This window comes from Aulonocara stuartgranti (assembly GCF_965226115.1).
Source record: "Aulonocara stuartgranti genome assembly, chromosome: 14".
Lineage (NCBI taxonomy): Eukaryota > Metazoa > Chordata > Actinopteri > Cichliformes > Cichlidae > Aulonocara > Aulonocara stuartgranti.
Window position 1 is genome coordinate 24,773,377 of NC_138950.1, and position 14,933 is coordinate 24,788,309.

A 14,933-nucleotide genomic window follows, 5' to 3' on the forward strand; every position below is an offset into this window, starting at 1 on the left:
GGGGCCTGCTTATAGTGACGAATAACTGGGTGTGCCTCAGAAGTTAGGAGATTTGAAGACTTGGAAAAACCCAGAAGCTATTCTAATGGTTGCTGAATCTATTTATAGAGTTAACAGCTCAAATACATGAATGCCAGTGTTTTCCATACTAGTAAACTATTAGTCTTTATTGTTACATTCCTTTACATTTTAACCCACATTAAAACACGTTAAATTAGACTGTAAATACAATGGCGGGACCAGATGAGAACTTCTCACGTGTTGTCGTTTGAATCCAGTGGTCAGGTGATCAGCCCGTCAAGGTCTGAACCTTTCTTTCCACCTGATTGCAGTACTTTTCACAGAGTCCTGTAGCCCTGTAGTGGATTAACAAGCACAATTCAATGTATTTGTATGGCAGTAATTCATAACAACAGCCTCAAGGTGCTCTACATTATTAGGTAAAGACCCTACAATCACACAGCTCCCTATGATCAAGCACTTGGGAGGAAAAACTCTTATTTTAACAGGAAGAAACCTCCAGCAGAACCAGACTCAGGGAGGGGCAACTGTGCTGCAACCCGCTGGGGGTGAGGGGAAAGAGAAGACACACTATTTGAGAAAGAGCCACTATAGGAGAAATGCAGAGTGGTTTACAAACACACAGCGAGGTGAATGAAGAGGAAACACTTTGCATTATGTGAACCCCCCCACACACACACACTTACTTAAGCTCCTGGAGCTTCTTCTGTTTGAGCTCATCGAGGCGCAGACGTCTCTGCCGAGTTTCCTCCATCAACCGTTCGGCCTCCTTGAAGGTCTCTTTGCGCTTAGCTGTGGCTAAGATCTCGCGTTCCTTCATCTGCTGGCGGATGTCCTGCGCGTGCTGCTGCACTTTGTGATGCTGCCTGTCGTTTTGCACCTGCTCTTTGACCATCTCTTCCTGCTGCACTCTGCGTGGAGAGAGCACTTTTAACGGAGTGTATTAAGATTATTTGAAAATCGGTTTCGAACGGACTTTCTTACTTTAGCAGCCTCTCAAACTCTGCCTTCTCCCGACTCGCCTCCACTGACAGATTGCGCTCTTTGTAGTGAACCTGCTCCATGTGAGCCGATCTCAGCGTCGCCTCCAGCTGCGCTTTCTTTGCAGCCCGCTCCCTCTCTTTTCTCCTCCACTCTCTCTCTGCAGCGTCCTGGTTCCTGCGAGCACGGAGCTCATCCTTCCAGACAAACACATACACAAGCACAAGTAGCTAAGAACATCTGTAAATCTTCTGCCAGGTTTCAAATCTTCATATATTGCACATCTGTTAGATCCTGACCTGCTCAGCCTTGTAGTCTTTTTCTTTTTCTTGCTGAGCCCTCAAACGAGCAATCTCCAATTCTTTCTCCTTCTTGATTCGTCTTTGCTCTGCTTCGCATTCTGCCTGCTGCTCCTGCAGGTTTAATGAATTGCTAACGTTAAAAACAACGTCAGAATCAAATGTGTGTGTCACATGATGTAGCTTGCTCGTCCACAAGGAACAGTGGGCTGTGACCTGCTTTTTTAGGAGATACTCCTTCACTCTCATGTCAGCCAGCTTCTCCTCCTCTATCCTCCGCTCCTTTGCCCGCATGGTCTCTGCGTTGATGCACTTGATCTCCTCCTGCAGAAGCTGTTGCTCCATCCTCTTCTTCTCCAGCACCTGGAGGAAGACATGGGTCAGAGCAGAAACTGAGCGCGGTGTACGTTAACTGCATGTGTGGATGTGTCCTCCGCCTCCGCGTGCACCTCGAGATCCTCCAGGTTCATTCTCTCCTGGTCCTCTCGTGTCTGCTGACTCTCTTTCTCTTTCTTGCCTTCCTCCAATTCTCGGTTCTCCAGGCGTTTCTGGATCTGATCGTAAATTTCCTGCCTTCCCCTGAAATATAAAGCACACACACACGTGTTGACAGTGCTCCTAGTTGACCTCCGCTGCTCATTATTAGGATTTCTGCGATCTCCCAAACAGAAGAAGACGAAGAATGACGTTAATTGCAAAAAAATCAATCCGCGAATAGAGGGTGATTGTGTTTCTGATAGGGCTCCATTTACTTGACTCTCTGCTGCCTGCGTAGCTCTTCAATCTTGTCCAGAGTCTCCAGAGCCTTGCGGCGCTCCACCTCCATCATGTTGTCCAGACGCCTTTCCTCCTCTGTCAACTCCATCCGGATCTGCTTCTTCTCCTGGATCTGGTAGTCACGGTTTGCTTGGCACTGAGCACCTAAAATCAGCTGAGACGACCACATAAACACAGGTTTATTATTGTGTACTGGTATGTTTATATTTTTTAAAGGTTGGTCATCCACACATCTGCACTTTCTTCCTACCTGGTTGAGCTGTTTGATCTCATCTTCCTGTTCCATCCTTAAAGCATTACTCCGCTCCACCAGGCGCTGTGCACGTTCCCGGGCTTCAATCTCCAGCTCAGTCAGTGGCTGGTTCTGCTTACGGGACAGGTCTGCCTCATGGATTCTATGCTTCCTTTCCTCTGCAGCTTTCTGAATAAAAAGTACATAAAAATACTAATTAAATCAGTGGACTTCTTTGTTGTTGTTATAAAATTGCAGTCAGCTTTCCTACAAGTTCCTCTTCTTTCTTCCTCTGGTAAGCCTGCCTCAGGGCCTCTCTGTCCTCCTTGAGGAGCAGCCAGGATGTTGAGTTGAGCCTCTTAAACTCAGCTGGTGGAAGTAAGACGGACTCTCTTGAAGGATCTCTCTGGGGGATCCTGGCATGATGACATGTGGTATAATGTTTCAAAAACTTGGTATACTGTATTAACATCAGCAATAGCAATCTGATTAGCCTGAATCACATGAAATAAGGCAGAGGTTTATCACAGAGCAGCACACACACTTTACAGACTCTCCATGTTTTATTCAAATGAGCTCGTTTCATGCTGGCCTACCGCAGATTTCGGATGAGGTCTTTGGTGATGATTTGAAGAGTCTCTCCTTCCTGGTTCTTCCATGAACAATCCTTTGCTACACCTGCTGATTTTACCCGTTTGTCAAACTGCAATGACATCCACACAGAGATTTAGCTGTAATCAGCTCCCAAACTCATCCACGACCTCTGTTCTCACTGCAGCTACATGCAGTTTCTGATGATATCTGGGGATATCATTGTGAATAATAAGAGTTGAGTGTTTCCCTCCATTTCCCGCTGAGTGTGCAAGGACCCACACTCACCGATTTCTGGTTCTCAAACAGATCTTCATCCACCCGAGAGCCGGAAGCCAGTGTGCGGTACCGGCCGAGGTACATTTTGCCCCTGGATGACGTGGAGCTCGAGGCAAGTCTCTGCGGGGCAGTAATTACAACGCTCAGGAGTTATCAGCAGATAACGGTCATGCATTTGAACACTGGGATTTAGCATAGAATAGCTTTTTTATTTTTAACCTAACACTTACCATAGTTCTCGGTTACTGTGGGTCAGTGAAACAGACTATATTTGTTAAAAAAAAAAATACTAAACTCTAAATATTATACTTTGCTCTTGGATAACTTCCAGCTAGCTCAAATAATTAATGTGGTTTTAAAAAGAAATGAGCGTACTACTTATATTGGCTCCAGCTCACGGGACACCGACTTTGAAATGTTTGGTTACCCGTTGCCATGGGAACAGGAGGAAGGGCAGACCTCACGTGACCGCAAAGTAGTGCTGTGCAAAATTTGGTTTCGATCCGATACCATGTAAATACGGGGCCAGTACTGCTGATACCGATACTGACTAACCTATAAAGGCAGCGTATCAGGGGAGAGCAGATCGCCATGATATCTGAGATGAATCGTCATCAATCTGAAACTTCTGACAACATTTTAATGAACGCTAAATCACTTCGATTTCTACTTTCCACAACACTTTCACACAACAAAAATCGATTTGCCCAGCTCTAGTACAAAGAGGGAGCTAGGATATTAAAAAAAAGAACACTTCCCGGGAAAAGACGCTTTTTAAAACCTTATTTTCAGGCAAAGCCGCCAAGCAGCAAATAGGTTTTTAAGATTTAACTGACGCTTCTAAATATGTATGCTGTAATGTGCTGTAAATTTTGCAAATGTTTCAAAATATCTGCCCGAGATAAGTGCCCAACGGCGTTACCAACATGGCTGCAAAGTAACAAAACTTACTCAAACAATGTTATTGGCTTATTAAACAGTAGTTTAGTCACACAGCCAGCTGGTAAAATGCTACACTGTAGAAATATTTGTGTTTACTTGAATACAGGGGGGGGGGAATGCTAACACTAAAAACAGCGCTAACAAGCTAGCTCATTCCGCGGAAATACTCGTAGTTACTTAGATTTAAATTACAATTTATGTCGTTATGTGTTATTTAATTTCATACAGTCATTGCCACAGTTATATGGAGCATTGTCCGGACACAGTGTTGTTCCGTACCCACTACCGGCGGCTTTCGTGGCTGGGCGGTGCTAGTTGGCCCACATGATGCGGAAATTTTGCACAAAAAATCCTTCAGCCCCGGAACGAGCAGAACTTCAGAGAGAACTCACTCCAAACTCAGGGAAAGTTAATCTGCGAGATTTTACGCATACACGGAAAAGCGGAAGTGGACACACCGAGGTTTCTGCAGGTATATTTACACTAAAGACTTTGGTTTTGTAGATTACACTTACACATCAGACCAAAATCTTAGTATATAAGATTTTGGTCTGACGTGTTGTGCACAATGGAACTGTATTACCCACAACTCTCGTGTGCAACAAAAGATTTATGCACTGCCACAAATACCGTGGTCTCCCTCCTGAATTTATGAATGTGTCTCAGGTCTTTTTGCTGATGAGGATCACACTCACACACCCCTCCATTTGGATAGGATCCTCCCCCTGGTGTACAGCAGCTATTGGACTCCTCAGTAAATCATTAAACGCGTCAGTCCGAGGACTCCTGTCATGGCATTATCAGATAGATAAACAGCAACAAGAAAATAACACTTGATAAAACAGAAGGACTTCTGCCTGAAGGACAGAAGATCACTCTCAGGGGATAGTGTCACAAACTGATGGTCACCTCCTCCGGCCCTCTTGAAGCCAGCCTGCAGCGCAGGGTAGCCGCCATGATTCAATCAGCTTCAGGGTGTAGAAGTTGACCATTAACCTCCGGTGCTGATTGCAAACACTTCTTTGCTTGTAAGCAGCTGCCTGTGTACAGTGGATCCTGAAGCAAAGTTCACTGCTACAGGTTGCAAAAGGCAGGAGCTCCTCTGGAAGCTGCTTTGCAAGTGTTTTAGGACTGAGCTGCAACCATGGCTGCCTCCGGTTATGGATACTACAGAAGTACAATATTTCTGGCCATGTTTGTGGGCTACACATTGTACTACTTCAACAGAAAGACATTCTCCTTCGTGATGCCTTCTGTAATGCAAGAGATCAAGCTGGATAAGGACGATCTGGGTATGTCAGTACTGTAAACTTGAACCCTGTGTACCTTCTATAAATGTGATAACACCGATGTGCCTATACAACAATTTTGCAGCAAGTGCATGAGCGCTCCTCTTTTCTCAGGTATGATCACCAGCAGTCAATCTTTGGCCTACGCTATTAGTAAGTTCATCAGCGGTGTCCTGTCAGACCAAATCAGCGCCCGCTGGCTCTTCTCCATTGGCCTGTTCATGGTGGGAGGCATCAACGTGATCTTCTCTTGGTCCTCCACTGTTGCTGTCTTCTCTGCCCTCTGGTTTCTCAACGGTCTGGGCCAAGGCCTGGGCTGGCCTCCCTGTGGCAGGGTGCTGCGCAAGGTATATGACCCGGTACCCTCTAATTCAAATTGAGTTTAAAATTTAAGTTTCTTCTGAGTGTTACAAAGAACAAACCGACACTGCAGTAGGAAAATACAGAATGAGCTAATAAAGTAAAGCAAGTAAACAGGATGAAATAATGAAATGGACCTAAAACTGTTTGTATTCTCTATAAGATCTTGAATGAACTGGAAACTGATGTTAGATCCCAAATATTTTATCAGCAGGCTCAGGCAGAGTTGGAGCGTAAACAGCTAATCCAAGACAATAAAATAATTTTATTTTTAAACTGCATTTTCATAGTGTCTTAAACAGGACTCAGAAATCTGTAACTGTTTGTGTGTCTGAAAGAAAAAAGAATATCTGACTTTTAAACTACCAAGTGTGGGGATCGGTCTTAAAAATCCTATGTGGATATCAAGGAACTTCCTGCCAGGGCTGTCTGGACTTAATGTTTTTCCCTCTTTTCCTCCATCAGTGGTTCGAGCCCTCTCAGTTCGGGACGTGGTGGGCGGTTCTGTCCTGCAGCATGAATCTGGCCGGCAGCTTGGGCCCCATCGTTGCCACTGTGCTGTCGCAGAGTTACAGCTGGAGGGCGATACTGTCCGCCTCTGGAATGATTTGCATCGTTGCCTCATTTGTTTGCCTGCTGGTAATCAAGAACGAGCCCAAGGATGTGGGGCTGCCCAACATAGAGGTGTCGACCAAAAAGAGCAAAGGTGGTGAGTCTGACTCTTAGTCAGGCACAATCAGAAACTGGTGCGGTTCAACTGGTTTGAACCGCTGCTTTTCTCAGAATGTTGTTAACACTTAGACAATGCTCTGATAACACAAATTTGAACACACACACATGCACGTGTGTCTGTTGTCTAACGGCATGGGCCTTGAGCGCTGTGACTAAAGATCAGTAACTCGGTGGACTCTGCACTCAGTGTGTCCCTCACGTGAAAGCAGCTCATGCAAAGTGTGAACACAGGATGTGATGCATGTTTCTTTTTAAAACCGAGGAGTGCTCCCATCACCACATCACTCACATCTGTGCTCGTGGTATCCAAAAAAGGGTCTTCTGTCTGCTTCCTCTTCAGGATCCTCAAGCCATGAAAGCACCCTGTCTGAGTTTCTCCTGTCCCCCTACCTGTGGCTGCTGTCCATCTCCTACCTGGTGGTGTTTGGGGTGAAGACCGCCTGCACAGACTGGGGCCAGCTGTTTCTCATTCAGGACAAGGGCCAGTCTACACTCATGGGTACGGATGAGGAGAAGAGCAGTCGCCTCGGGAGTCTACTTTGAAATAAAGAGTTAAACTCACTGTGTTCCTTTTCTTAGGTAGCTCATACATGAGCGCCCTGGAGGCTGGCGGGCTGGTGGGCAGTCTGGCTGCAGGTTACCTCTCTGACAAAGCTGTGGCCAGAGTGAGTTTGTTTTTTAAATATGAGTCATTATTTGATCCAAGATTGTGGTCAATAACAGCCTGTTTAATATAGAGAGAACTGGACTAGAAAGGGTTTTAACCTTTGAATATTTCAATGTTATTTTATGGAAATCGTCTTCTGTTTAAGATTGCTTTCTCCCTGTCTGCACTTTCTTCATCATTTCATAAGTTAAAGGGATAAATAGCAATAGAAACACACCCCTAAGTGGGCAATCAGTGTTTTTTTATTCAGCTTATAGCCAGGAAATGGAACATCTCATAGTATTTTCTTTGTGTGCAGCAAGGGATGAGGCTCTATGGTAATCCCCGCCACTTCATCCTGATTTGCATGATGGCAGGAATGTTTGTGTCCATGTACCTGTTCAGACTCACCGTTACTCCTGACAGCTCAAAGGTAACACAGACACATTAATTCCTGTGACCTGTTCACACTGCACAGCAAATGCCAGACTTCAGTAGCCCATTTTTTTTTTTTTTTTTATCTCTTCTCTGTACATCAAGGTGTGGATACTCGGCTTGGGCGCCGCCTTCGGTTTCTCCTCATATGGACCAATAGCTTTGTTTGGAGTTATAGCCAATGAGAGCGCTCCATCCAACTACTGCGGGACATCACATGCTATCGTTGCCCTGATGGCAAACAGTAGGTTTTCATTAATTGAAAGTTAAATTCTAAAGTTGGGTTTTGTGTGTGTTGCGCTCCTTCCATTGAAATAATCCGTGTGAATTCCCATTGTAGTTGGTGGCTTCCTTTCTGGACTCCCATTCAGCACCATTGCCAAGCACCATGGCTGGGAAAAGGCCTTCTGGGTAGCAGAGGTCACCTGCCTTGTCACTACTATCGGATTCTTCCTCCTGCGCAACATTCGAACAAAGATGGGACACGTGCCCAAGAAGGCGGACTGAGCTCATTCTGTGCGAGCCAGTCATTTTTACGTCTTTGTTTTTAATTAGTCATATGTGAAATAAAGTTCATAGAAATGTGCAAAGGCGCTTCTCAACATGTTGTATAAATAGTGCGTGAACTTGAAGAAATTACTGCAAATTGCTAGAGAATGTTTTTTCTGATAATGCCTCTGCAGGACTGCAATAGTAAGAGTGCAAAATAGGAGGCTACAACACACTGAAATGAGCAATCTTAGGTCAATGATACTTTTTCTTAGTTAACCCTATAACACTAATATCAGGTGACTTTTGCAAATTCCAGTCCTGTGAATTTGTTTTTTATTTTTTTTAAAAAGCAACATGATCAGAGTACCCCATTATACCTTATTTTATCAGACATTGTACAGGATAATAAGAGTCCTTCAATTTTCCATGTACTGCACTTTAGTGTACTTTGATGGGAAGTATATTGAGTAAAATATACCCACCGTTAGCGATACTGTTACAGAAACTGCACATTAGTGTTCTAGGGTTATTTTTCCAATTTTACACTTCATGCTCCAAAGTCTTCACTCACTGATTCAGTAAAATGGATTCAGAACATTTAAATACAGTATGGATTTTAATCTCTGAATTATTTACAAAACAATGTATTTACAAAGTGTTAATGAGCAAATGTGGGGAGGAAAAACAAACAAACGGTCCAAGACAAGAAAAAGGAGTCCACTTATTTCTTTTCAGTCTGTGAATGCTCTGATTTAAGATCCAGCTCCAAAGTTGCCGGCTTTCTCTGCTACCTCCAATGCACTCTTCAGATTCTGATCAAAGAGCTCACACCTGAAAAGCAAGAGTAAATGTGTGGGTGTTAAACAGTGGGTACAGTAATAAATTATTTCAAGATAATGCAATCCTAATTCTCTTTAATACCTGATTGGCATTTCCAGAGAATAGAACGGGTTCTTGAGGGCGAAATCTGAATACACCTCATAAATCTTCCTCAACAACGCATCGATTCCAGACTGTCGCGGGTCCGCCAACACGATAAACTTTATCCCTGAGAGAACAAAATGAGAAAGATTTCATTTTATAATAGTGACTATCAACAAGCTGGGAAGGAATGTATACACCAGGAAGATTTATTACTGGAGTTGCATGCTGTTCACAGCTAAAATTAAATGAAATCGTTACATATGGAAGTGCTTTGGTTTTTAAATCTACAGCCAACTAAGACATTACTTCTTTGGTATTTTTAACCTAAAATGACACTTAATTGCACCACTGACCTGTGAGAGTCTGGAAGCAGTGAAGTTTGAAGACGTCAGTTTCTAACATTTCGATCCCTGAACTGCCAGCTTCAGGGGATAGCTGTGAACCTATTGCAAACAACCTGAGGGAGGGATCACAAAAATAGGTGTGTTTATTTAGCTTCATTCATAAAGTGAGGGTACATACAGTTTTGGTCTGAAGTTTAGCTACTGGGCGTGAATGTTGTGGTAATTTCTGGATTTTAATGAGTTCGTTGAACTGAAGAATTAAGTGTACAAGTTTGATTTTATTTAGGATTTTGTCTGATCCACGCAGGGTTAAAAAAGGCTCAAAGGCCTAAACAAATATTTAGTTAAATGAATGTTTGCAAGTTGCACTTTGCCCAGGCGTCCTTATGAAAATATTAATAATAAAATAAAATATTAATAAGTGTATGTATACTTTCGATCCTGTGTATTGTAGAAAAAAATCAAACAACAGTACATACTACAAAATGTATTGATCACTCAGGTAAGTTTTCACTTCCTTTGGCTCCCATTCAGAAAAAACAAAACAAAAAAACAACAACACATAAATAACACTAGTAAACACCTGGCCCCGCTGTCCACTGTGCAGCTCGGGTTTAATCCACACACACGAAATTACTTACGAGTGGAACATGGACGCCAGCATCAGCTTCTCATTGGAGCTCAGGCGCGCTCGTCCAAAGCGAATAGACACGGGATAGTTTGAAGGATCTTTCAGGTATTCAAGGATGTCCTTCCCATCTGATGTGTTCTTCCCGATCACATCAACTCCATTGATGGACAGCACTGCATGGCCCACTGACGAATGACAAGAGGTTTCAGTCCAGTCATACAGTCAAGCTAGTGACACCGCAGTATTTTTAAATGAAGAACAGTGAACATTTCAGTTAACTTGGACTGTAAAAAACGATACAAATGCGCATACTATAGATAATAAACCGACAAAGACTGCATGCCAGTATTTTAGCTTGGGCATAAGACAGGTTTCGTTAGAGATTGCCCATATAGCTAGCTAATAAATAAGCTAACGATGTGCCCGTGAGATTACCTCTGATTCCGTCCCGCTGTCCAAACGATACGACCACCTTCTCGTCGTGGTGCTTCAGCACCAAGTCCAAAGGGTAGCTGAATGTTTTCTCCACCTCTGCTCGCGGGACATAGTTATCATATTGATAAATTAACCCTCCAGCCTTGTTCACCACATACACACTGTATATCACCATCTTTGCAACGTCCTGCCCAGCTGACAGCGACTGTCACATGACCTCGACGGGTGGCTAAAAATCAAATGAATAAATTAGATTTTACTTGTATGAGTTTTTGGTCTCAAACCTGCCGCTGTAATGACTGTCAGAATGTTTGCCAATCTCATAAGTCAAATAAAGTCAATAAAAGCGACGAAACATGAGAAAACTCAAGTTCCCATAATGCCCCAATCTCACTTCCGCAAAAACAGGTTGTCTAAGGGGCTCTTGCACGGGCGAACTTCCTTTCGCTCCGACATCTTGACGAGGAAACATGGTGAGGACAGTTATTACACGTTTGTTGAAAGAAATCAGACTTTTTTCGGCTTATCGTTAGTCATTCAGGAGTCGTAGTACCTCGGGACATTTTTTGATAGCACTGCGCCTCCCCGCACCGGGACGAGAGTGTGTGGATGAAGCAGCCATACTTAAGATTTCACGCATTTAGCTTATGGCTAGCATAGTAGCAGTTTGCTAAACGCACCATGCTTCCAACTACACTGTGCTCACAGAAAGGACTTTAATAAAGTTGTCCCTCATGTGACCGCTAAATATACTAGCATGTGTACAGATGACACAAACACCAAATACTAAAGTATTGTAGGGGTGCAAATGTTAAAAATTAATGAAGACTGCGAGATTAGAAACGTTTTGAGGACAGGGCCTCCTCATGCCGACCATCCGATTCCGGCATTAGCCCCTAGCTCATTTCCCTTTTTTTTTCCTTTAAAAAATTAATGGAGTACCGATGCGAACTTGCTCTTGTGTACATTACAGCACATGTTAAACATGTAGCTTCAGAGTGAAAGTTTAACGGGTGTCGTCTTTTTCCAGCCTCCTAAACAGGATAAGAAGAAGGATGCTGGGAAGTCCAAGAAGGACAAGGACCCAGTCAACAAGTCTGGAGGCAAAGCCAAGAAGAAGGTATGTTTTTGTTCATATTTGCCCATATTGGATGTATTTTATATTATGTGGCTGCTGAATAAATGTTAAGGCTAGAGGTTTCCCGGTCTTTAAAACAACATGTCTGTTTCTGAGCAGAAGTGGTCCAAGGGAAAAGTGAGGGATAAGCTCAACAACCTGGTCCTCTTCGACAAGGCGACCTACGACAAGCTGTACAAAGAAGTTCCCAACTACAAGCTCATCACCCCCGCTGTTGTGTCTGAGAGGCTGAAGATCCGTGGCTCTCTGGCAAGGAACGCCCTCCAGGAGCTGCTCGCCAAAGGTGAACTTCACTTTCTCTGCTCAGAGCTCTTGAAGGTCCGTGTTGGATCTTTGACGCTAGGAAGGGCATCAAAGTTAATCACACGTCTGTCATGGTAGCGAGCTTTGCTCAGTTGGTCAGCACCATTCCCAAGCATTAGATTTTAGTCCCTGCCAAAAAAGCAGTGTTTGCTTATGTTACCAGCAAAGGATTTTATTTACTGCCCTGAATAAGTCGATTGAGAGTTTGGCAGGGTGATTTCCAACTTCAGAGAAAACTCAGTTACACGATGGTACATCTTTTGCATTAAGGGCTGATCAGGAGATGGTTCTTGCTCCAGCTTTAAAAAATGGAAACTGTAACATCTCTTGTCATCTGCTATTTTGTGATGCAGCATTAAACTCAGCCGATGAATATGCCCGTAGTCATCAGCACTGCTCGCTGGCTGTGTCTAATGTTTATAAATGCTTACACAGTATGAACCCAGGCCAGAGTGGTTTGTCAGCGAGTTCATCATTTGTTTTTAAATGACAGTGATGTGCATGCAGCGTGACTACTTATCTCCTCTTTTGACATCCTTCAACTTCTGTTCGAAATGCTACATGGAAACAAATGATATATTGCAGCCTGTCTGCTGTTTCATGTGATGTGAAATGCTGAACATATTTCAAACGGGTGCATTATGTTTTATTCATTTGATTTATTTATTTTTCCTCCCTACAGTAGTTTAACTGAAGTGTGTGTGGTGTTACTCATTGTGTTTCAGAGATATTGTCATCTAGACTCAGTATAGCATTCTTTTTATGAATTAAAGCCTTCCTTCAGCAGGCTGTGCACTGTGCTTCTGATTAAAGAACGCAGATTTGTTCTTGTCCCATACAGTGAAGCTTCATATGCAGCAGGAGGGACACATGAAGAAATTCTGTATTAGTTCCTTATGCCTAATTTAATTTGAAAATTAGCTGTCAAACTGATTTGAGATATAATGGCTACATTGGCATCGTAGCTAGATTGCCTTCCCTGCCTTGTAATACATTTACTTGTCAGTGTTTGGACACCTGGGAGAAGTGATCTGTTGCACATATCTGCTTTACCTGCTGTATATCACGTTCGTCCCTGTGCAGGCCGACTAGGGCAAATGTATCACAACAATTGACATAACGGTGCAAATTAAAAACACAAAAAAAATGCTGACGGAGAACTTGGGTCCGTTTTTGTCTTGCAGGCATGATCAAACTGGTGTCCAAACACAGAGCACAGCTGATTTACACACGTAACACCAAGGGTGGAGATGAGGAGGCAGCAGCAGAGAAGGCATAATCAGGTACTACAGCAGCATCTCTACACGTCTCTATTTTATTACTGTTTGTTTTCAATTTTACTAACCTGCAGTCTTTGTTTCTTGCAGGTTCCCCTGTTTGTTTCCTGTGATGGGCTGTTTGTAATGAAAGGTGGAATAAATATGTAAAGACAAAACCTTTGCACTTGTTTTGCTTTAACTGTTCGTCTGTCTTTAACCAGCTAATAAGTGGATAAAAATTCCTAGTGTGTTCATGTTATGGTCGAGTGGTCACTGGATATCAGATAAGCATTATGTTGGATTTAAAAATGTAATTTAAGCAAAAATGTTAAGATTGGTTAAATCAAAGAGTAAAAAGATGAGGATAGTGACTGGTAACTATTCATCTATGTGATACTTATAATAACGTTAAGACCTTTTGTGTCTGTGCAGTTGTTTCCTGGTGCCTGATAATAAGGTGCAAATACTCGTCCCTCTGCATCAAAGTGTGGTTTTGTTTTTTTACATCTGCCGCCTCCTCCCTGAAGTTGAGTTAAGTGGATTAAAATCAGTTAGGGGCAATAAATTAGTTTCATTCTGTTCTGTTAACAAACATGAGGTGCATCATAAATGAATAAACACTGCAGCAGGTTATTATGGCAACATTATTCTCAGTCTTCTTCTTAAACTCTGATAAGGTTATTTTTTCTAATTGGTTTCACATAACGCAGCGGCATGAAGCTGTTCTAATCTAGGAGTGTAGAGAGATTAAGAGCTTTCCAGATATCTGTTCAAAACTGCACACAAGGGGAGAATTTTACAGATTCAAGAGCTGCTGCTGCTGAGGTGCTTTCACACCCCATTTACTGTGGTGCGTTCAGTTTGTCACCCAGTAAATTTAAAGAGGCATTCTGACTCAGTTGTCCCATGTTTTCAGTGTTAGATGGATCATTTCTAATTTGGCCGGGTAGATTTGCACTTTGTCTTCAGCTTGTCTGTTACCAGCCACCGGCAGCGAAAGGTTATGAGATATTGATAGGAGTGAAATGAAGAAGCTATCTTCACTGTCACCGTTTGCTCGGGGCATAAGATAGCGCAGGAGTCCTGTGATGGATGCTGTCAGGTGCTCCTTTGTCACTGCGCAGCACCACCTCCAGCACCAGCCACAAAAACATGCTGCAGGTTTAACGCCACTGACAGATGCAGTCCTCCAACATGAGCTCAGAACACAAACAGCCACCTCTCAGTACGCATGATGAAACAGTGTCTGTTTAACACCTGGAGTTGGAGCTGGAGTTTTCCACCAACGAACTGAAATCTCATCATTTCTATTTATAAGTTTTTGCAGCTTGATTAACTAGAATTAAGCATTTACTTGTTTTGCAAGGCTGAAACATTTTCATAATCAAGTGTGCTGCTCAACACTTTGATAGTGTTCTCGGTTATGTAGTGAAACAGCCTTTGATTCCAGTATAATTTCAGGACATGCAATCAGTGTTGACTTTTTCTAAATTTATCAAAGTGACAGTAATCAGTGATTTAATCGTCCCCCCCACTGTGCTGCGTACAATTACTGTGCAAGCTCAGTGAATTCCTATTTTTGTTTGCTTAAAAATATGCCTGCACTGGGCTTGATTGAATGTTCTGGACAGGTTAAAGGGGCTGTAAATGGCGTTTACATAAGGGCCCCCATTCTTTCACATTCAAAGTCACATTAAATTAAATTCAAGTGCCCCGAAGTTTAAAATATATGTGATGTTACATTTTTTAAGGAAGGTGTTAAGTCAAGGAATAATTATTAATTGTTTCTATTGGATAACCGTGTCATATGTCCCGCCCCCGCT

The 14,933-nt window shown here is 43.0% G+C and overlaps 4 protein-coding genes across 6 annotated transcripts; 2 read left to right on the forward strand and 2 right to left on the reverse strand.

Moving 5' to 3' along the window:
• Nucleotides 1-163: 163 nt before the first annotated feature.
• cfap45 (cilia and flagella associated protein 45) lies at nucleotides 164-3,879 on the reverse strand. 3 transcript variants are annotated; one of them, XM_082504041.1, is made up of 13 exons: nucleotides 3,556-3,632; nucleotides 3,411-3,425; nucleotides 3,190-3,300; nucleotides 2,907-3,013; nucleotides 2,582-2,726; nucleotides 2,329-2,499; nucleotides 2,054-2,232; nucleotides 1,751-1,880; nucleotides 1,518-1,664; nucleotides 1,302-1,415; nucleotides 1,006-1,199; nucleotides 708-932; nucleotides 164-356 (listed from the first exon to the last, which is right to left on the reverse strand). In XM_082504041.1, the coding sequence occupies exons 2-13, from the start codon at nucleotides 3,411-3,413 to the stop codon at nucleotides 290-292; spliced, it is 1,593 nt and encodes a 530-aa protein (XP_082360167.1). In that variant the 5' UTR covers nucleotides 3,414-3,425; nucleotides 3,556-3,632; the 3' UTR covers nucleotides 164-289. The 3 variants fall into 3 exon arrangements, with proteins under 3 accessions (XP_082360167.1, XP_082360166.1, XP_082360168.1); XM_082504040.1 differs by having other exon boundaries at nucleotides 3,411-3,879; XM_082504042.1 differs by lacking the exon at nucleotides 3,411-3,425 and having other exon boundaries at nucleotides 3,556-3,621.
• Nucleotides 3,880-4,018: 139 nt separating this feature from the next.
• On the forward strand, nucleotides 4,019-8,563 carry slc37a4a (solute carrier family 37 member 4a). The gene is made up of 10 exons (XM_082504043.1): nucleotides 4,019-4,594; nucleotides 4,789-5,068; nucleotides 5,159-5,414; nucleotides 5,526-5,758; nucleotides 6,237-6,480; nucleotides 6,844-7,002; nucleotides 7,083-7,168; nucleotides 7,469-7,582; nucleotides 7,690-7,828; nucleotides 7,925-8,563. The coding sequence occupies exons 3-10, from the start codon at nucleotides 5,267-5,269 to the stop codon at nucleotides 8,089-8,091; spliced, it is 1,290 nt and encodes a 429-aa protein (XP_082360169.1). The 5' UTR covers nucleotides 4,019-4,594; nucleotides 4,789-5,068; nucleotides 5,159-5,266; the 3' UTR covers nucleotides 8,092-8,563.
• Nucleotides 8,564-8,673: 110 nt separating this feature from the next.
• trappc4 (trafficking protein particle complex subunit 4) lies at nucleotides 8,674-10,734 on the reverse strand. Its single transcript, XM_082504044.1, has 5 exons — nucleotides 10,411-10,734; nucleotides 9,986-10,160; nucleotides 9,354-9,457; nucleotides 8,998-9,124; nucleotides 8,674-8,907 (listed from the first exon to the last, which is right to left on the reverse strand). The coding sequence occupies exons 1-5, from the start codon at nucleotides 10,583-10,585 to the stop codon at nucleotides 8,829-8,831; spliced, it is 660 nt and encodes a 219-aa protein (XP_082360170.1). The 5' UTR covers nucleotides 10,586-10,734; the 3' UTR covers nucleotides 8,674-8,828.
• Nucleotides 10,735-10,797: 63 nt separating this feature from the next.
• rps25 (ribosomal protein S25) lies at nucleotides 10,798-13,286 on the forward strand. The gene is made up of 5 exons (XM_082504045.1): nucleotides 10,798-10,883; nucleotides 11,441-11,530; nucleotides 11,648-11,831; nucleotides 13,036-13,134; nucleotides 13,219-13,286. Exons 1-4 carry the CDS (start codon nucleotides 10,881-10,883, stop codon nucleotides 13,128-13,130), a joined length of 372 nt encoding a protein of 123 aa, XP_082360171.1. The 5' UTR covers nucleotides 10,798-10,880; the 3' UTR covers nucleotides 13,131-13,134; nucleotides 13,219-13,286.
• Nucleotides 13,287-14,933: the final 1,647 nt, after the last annotated feature.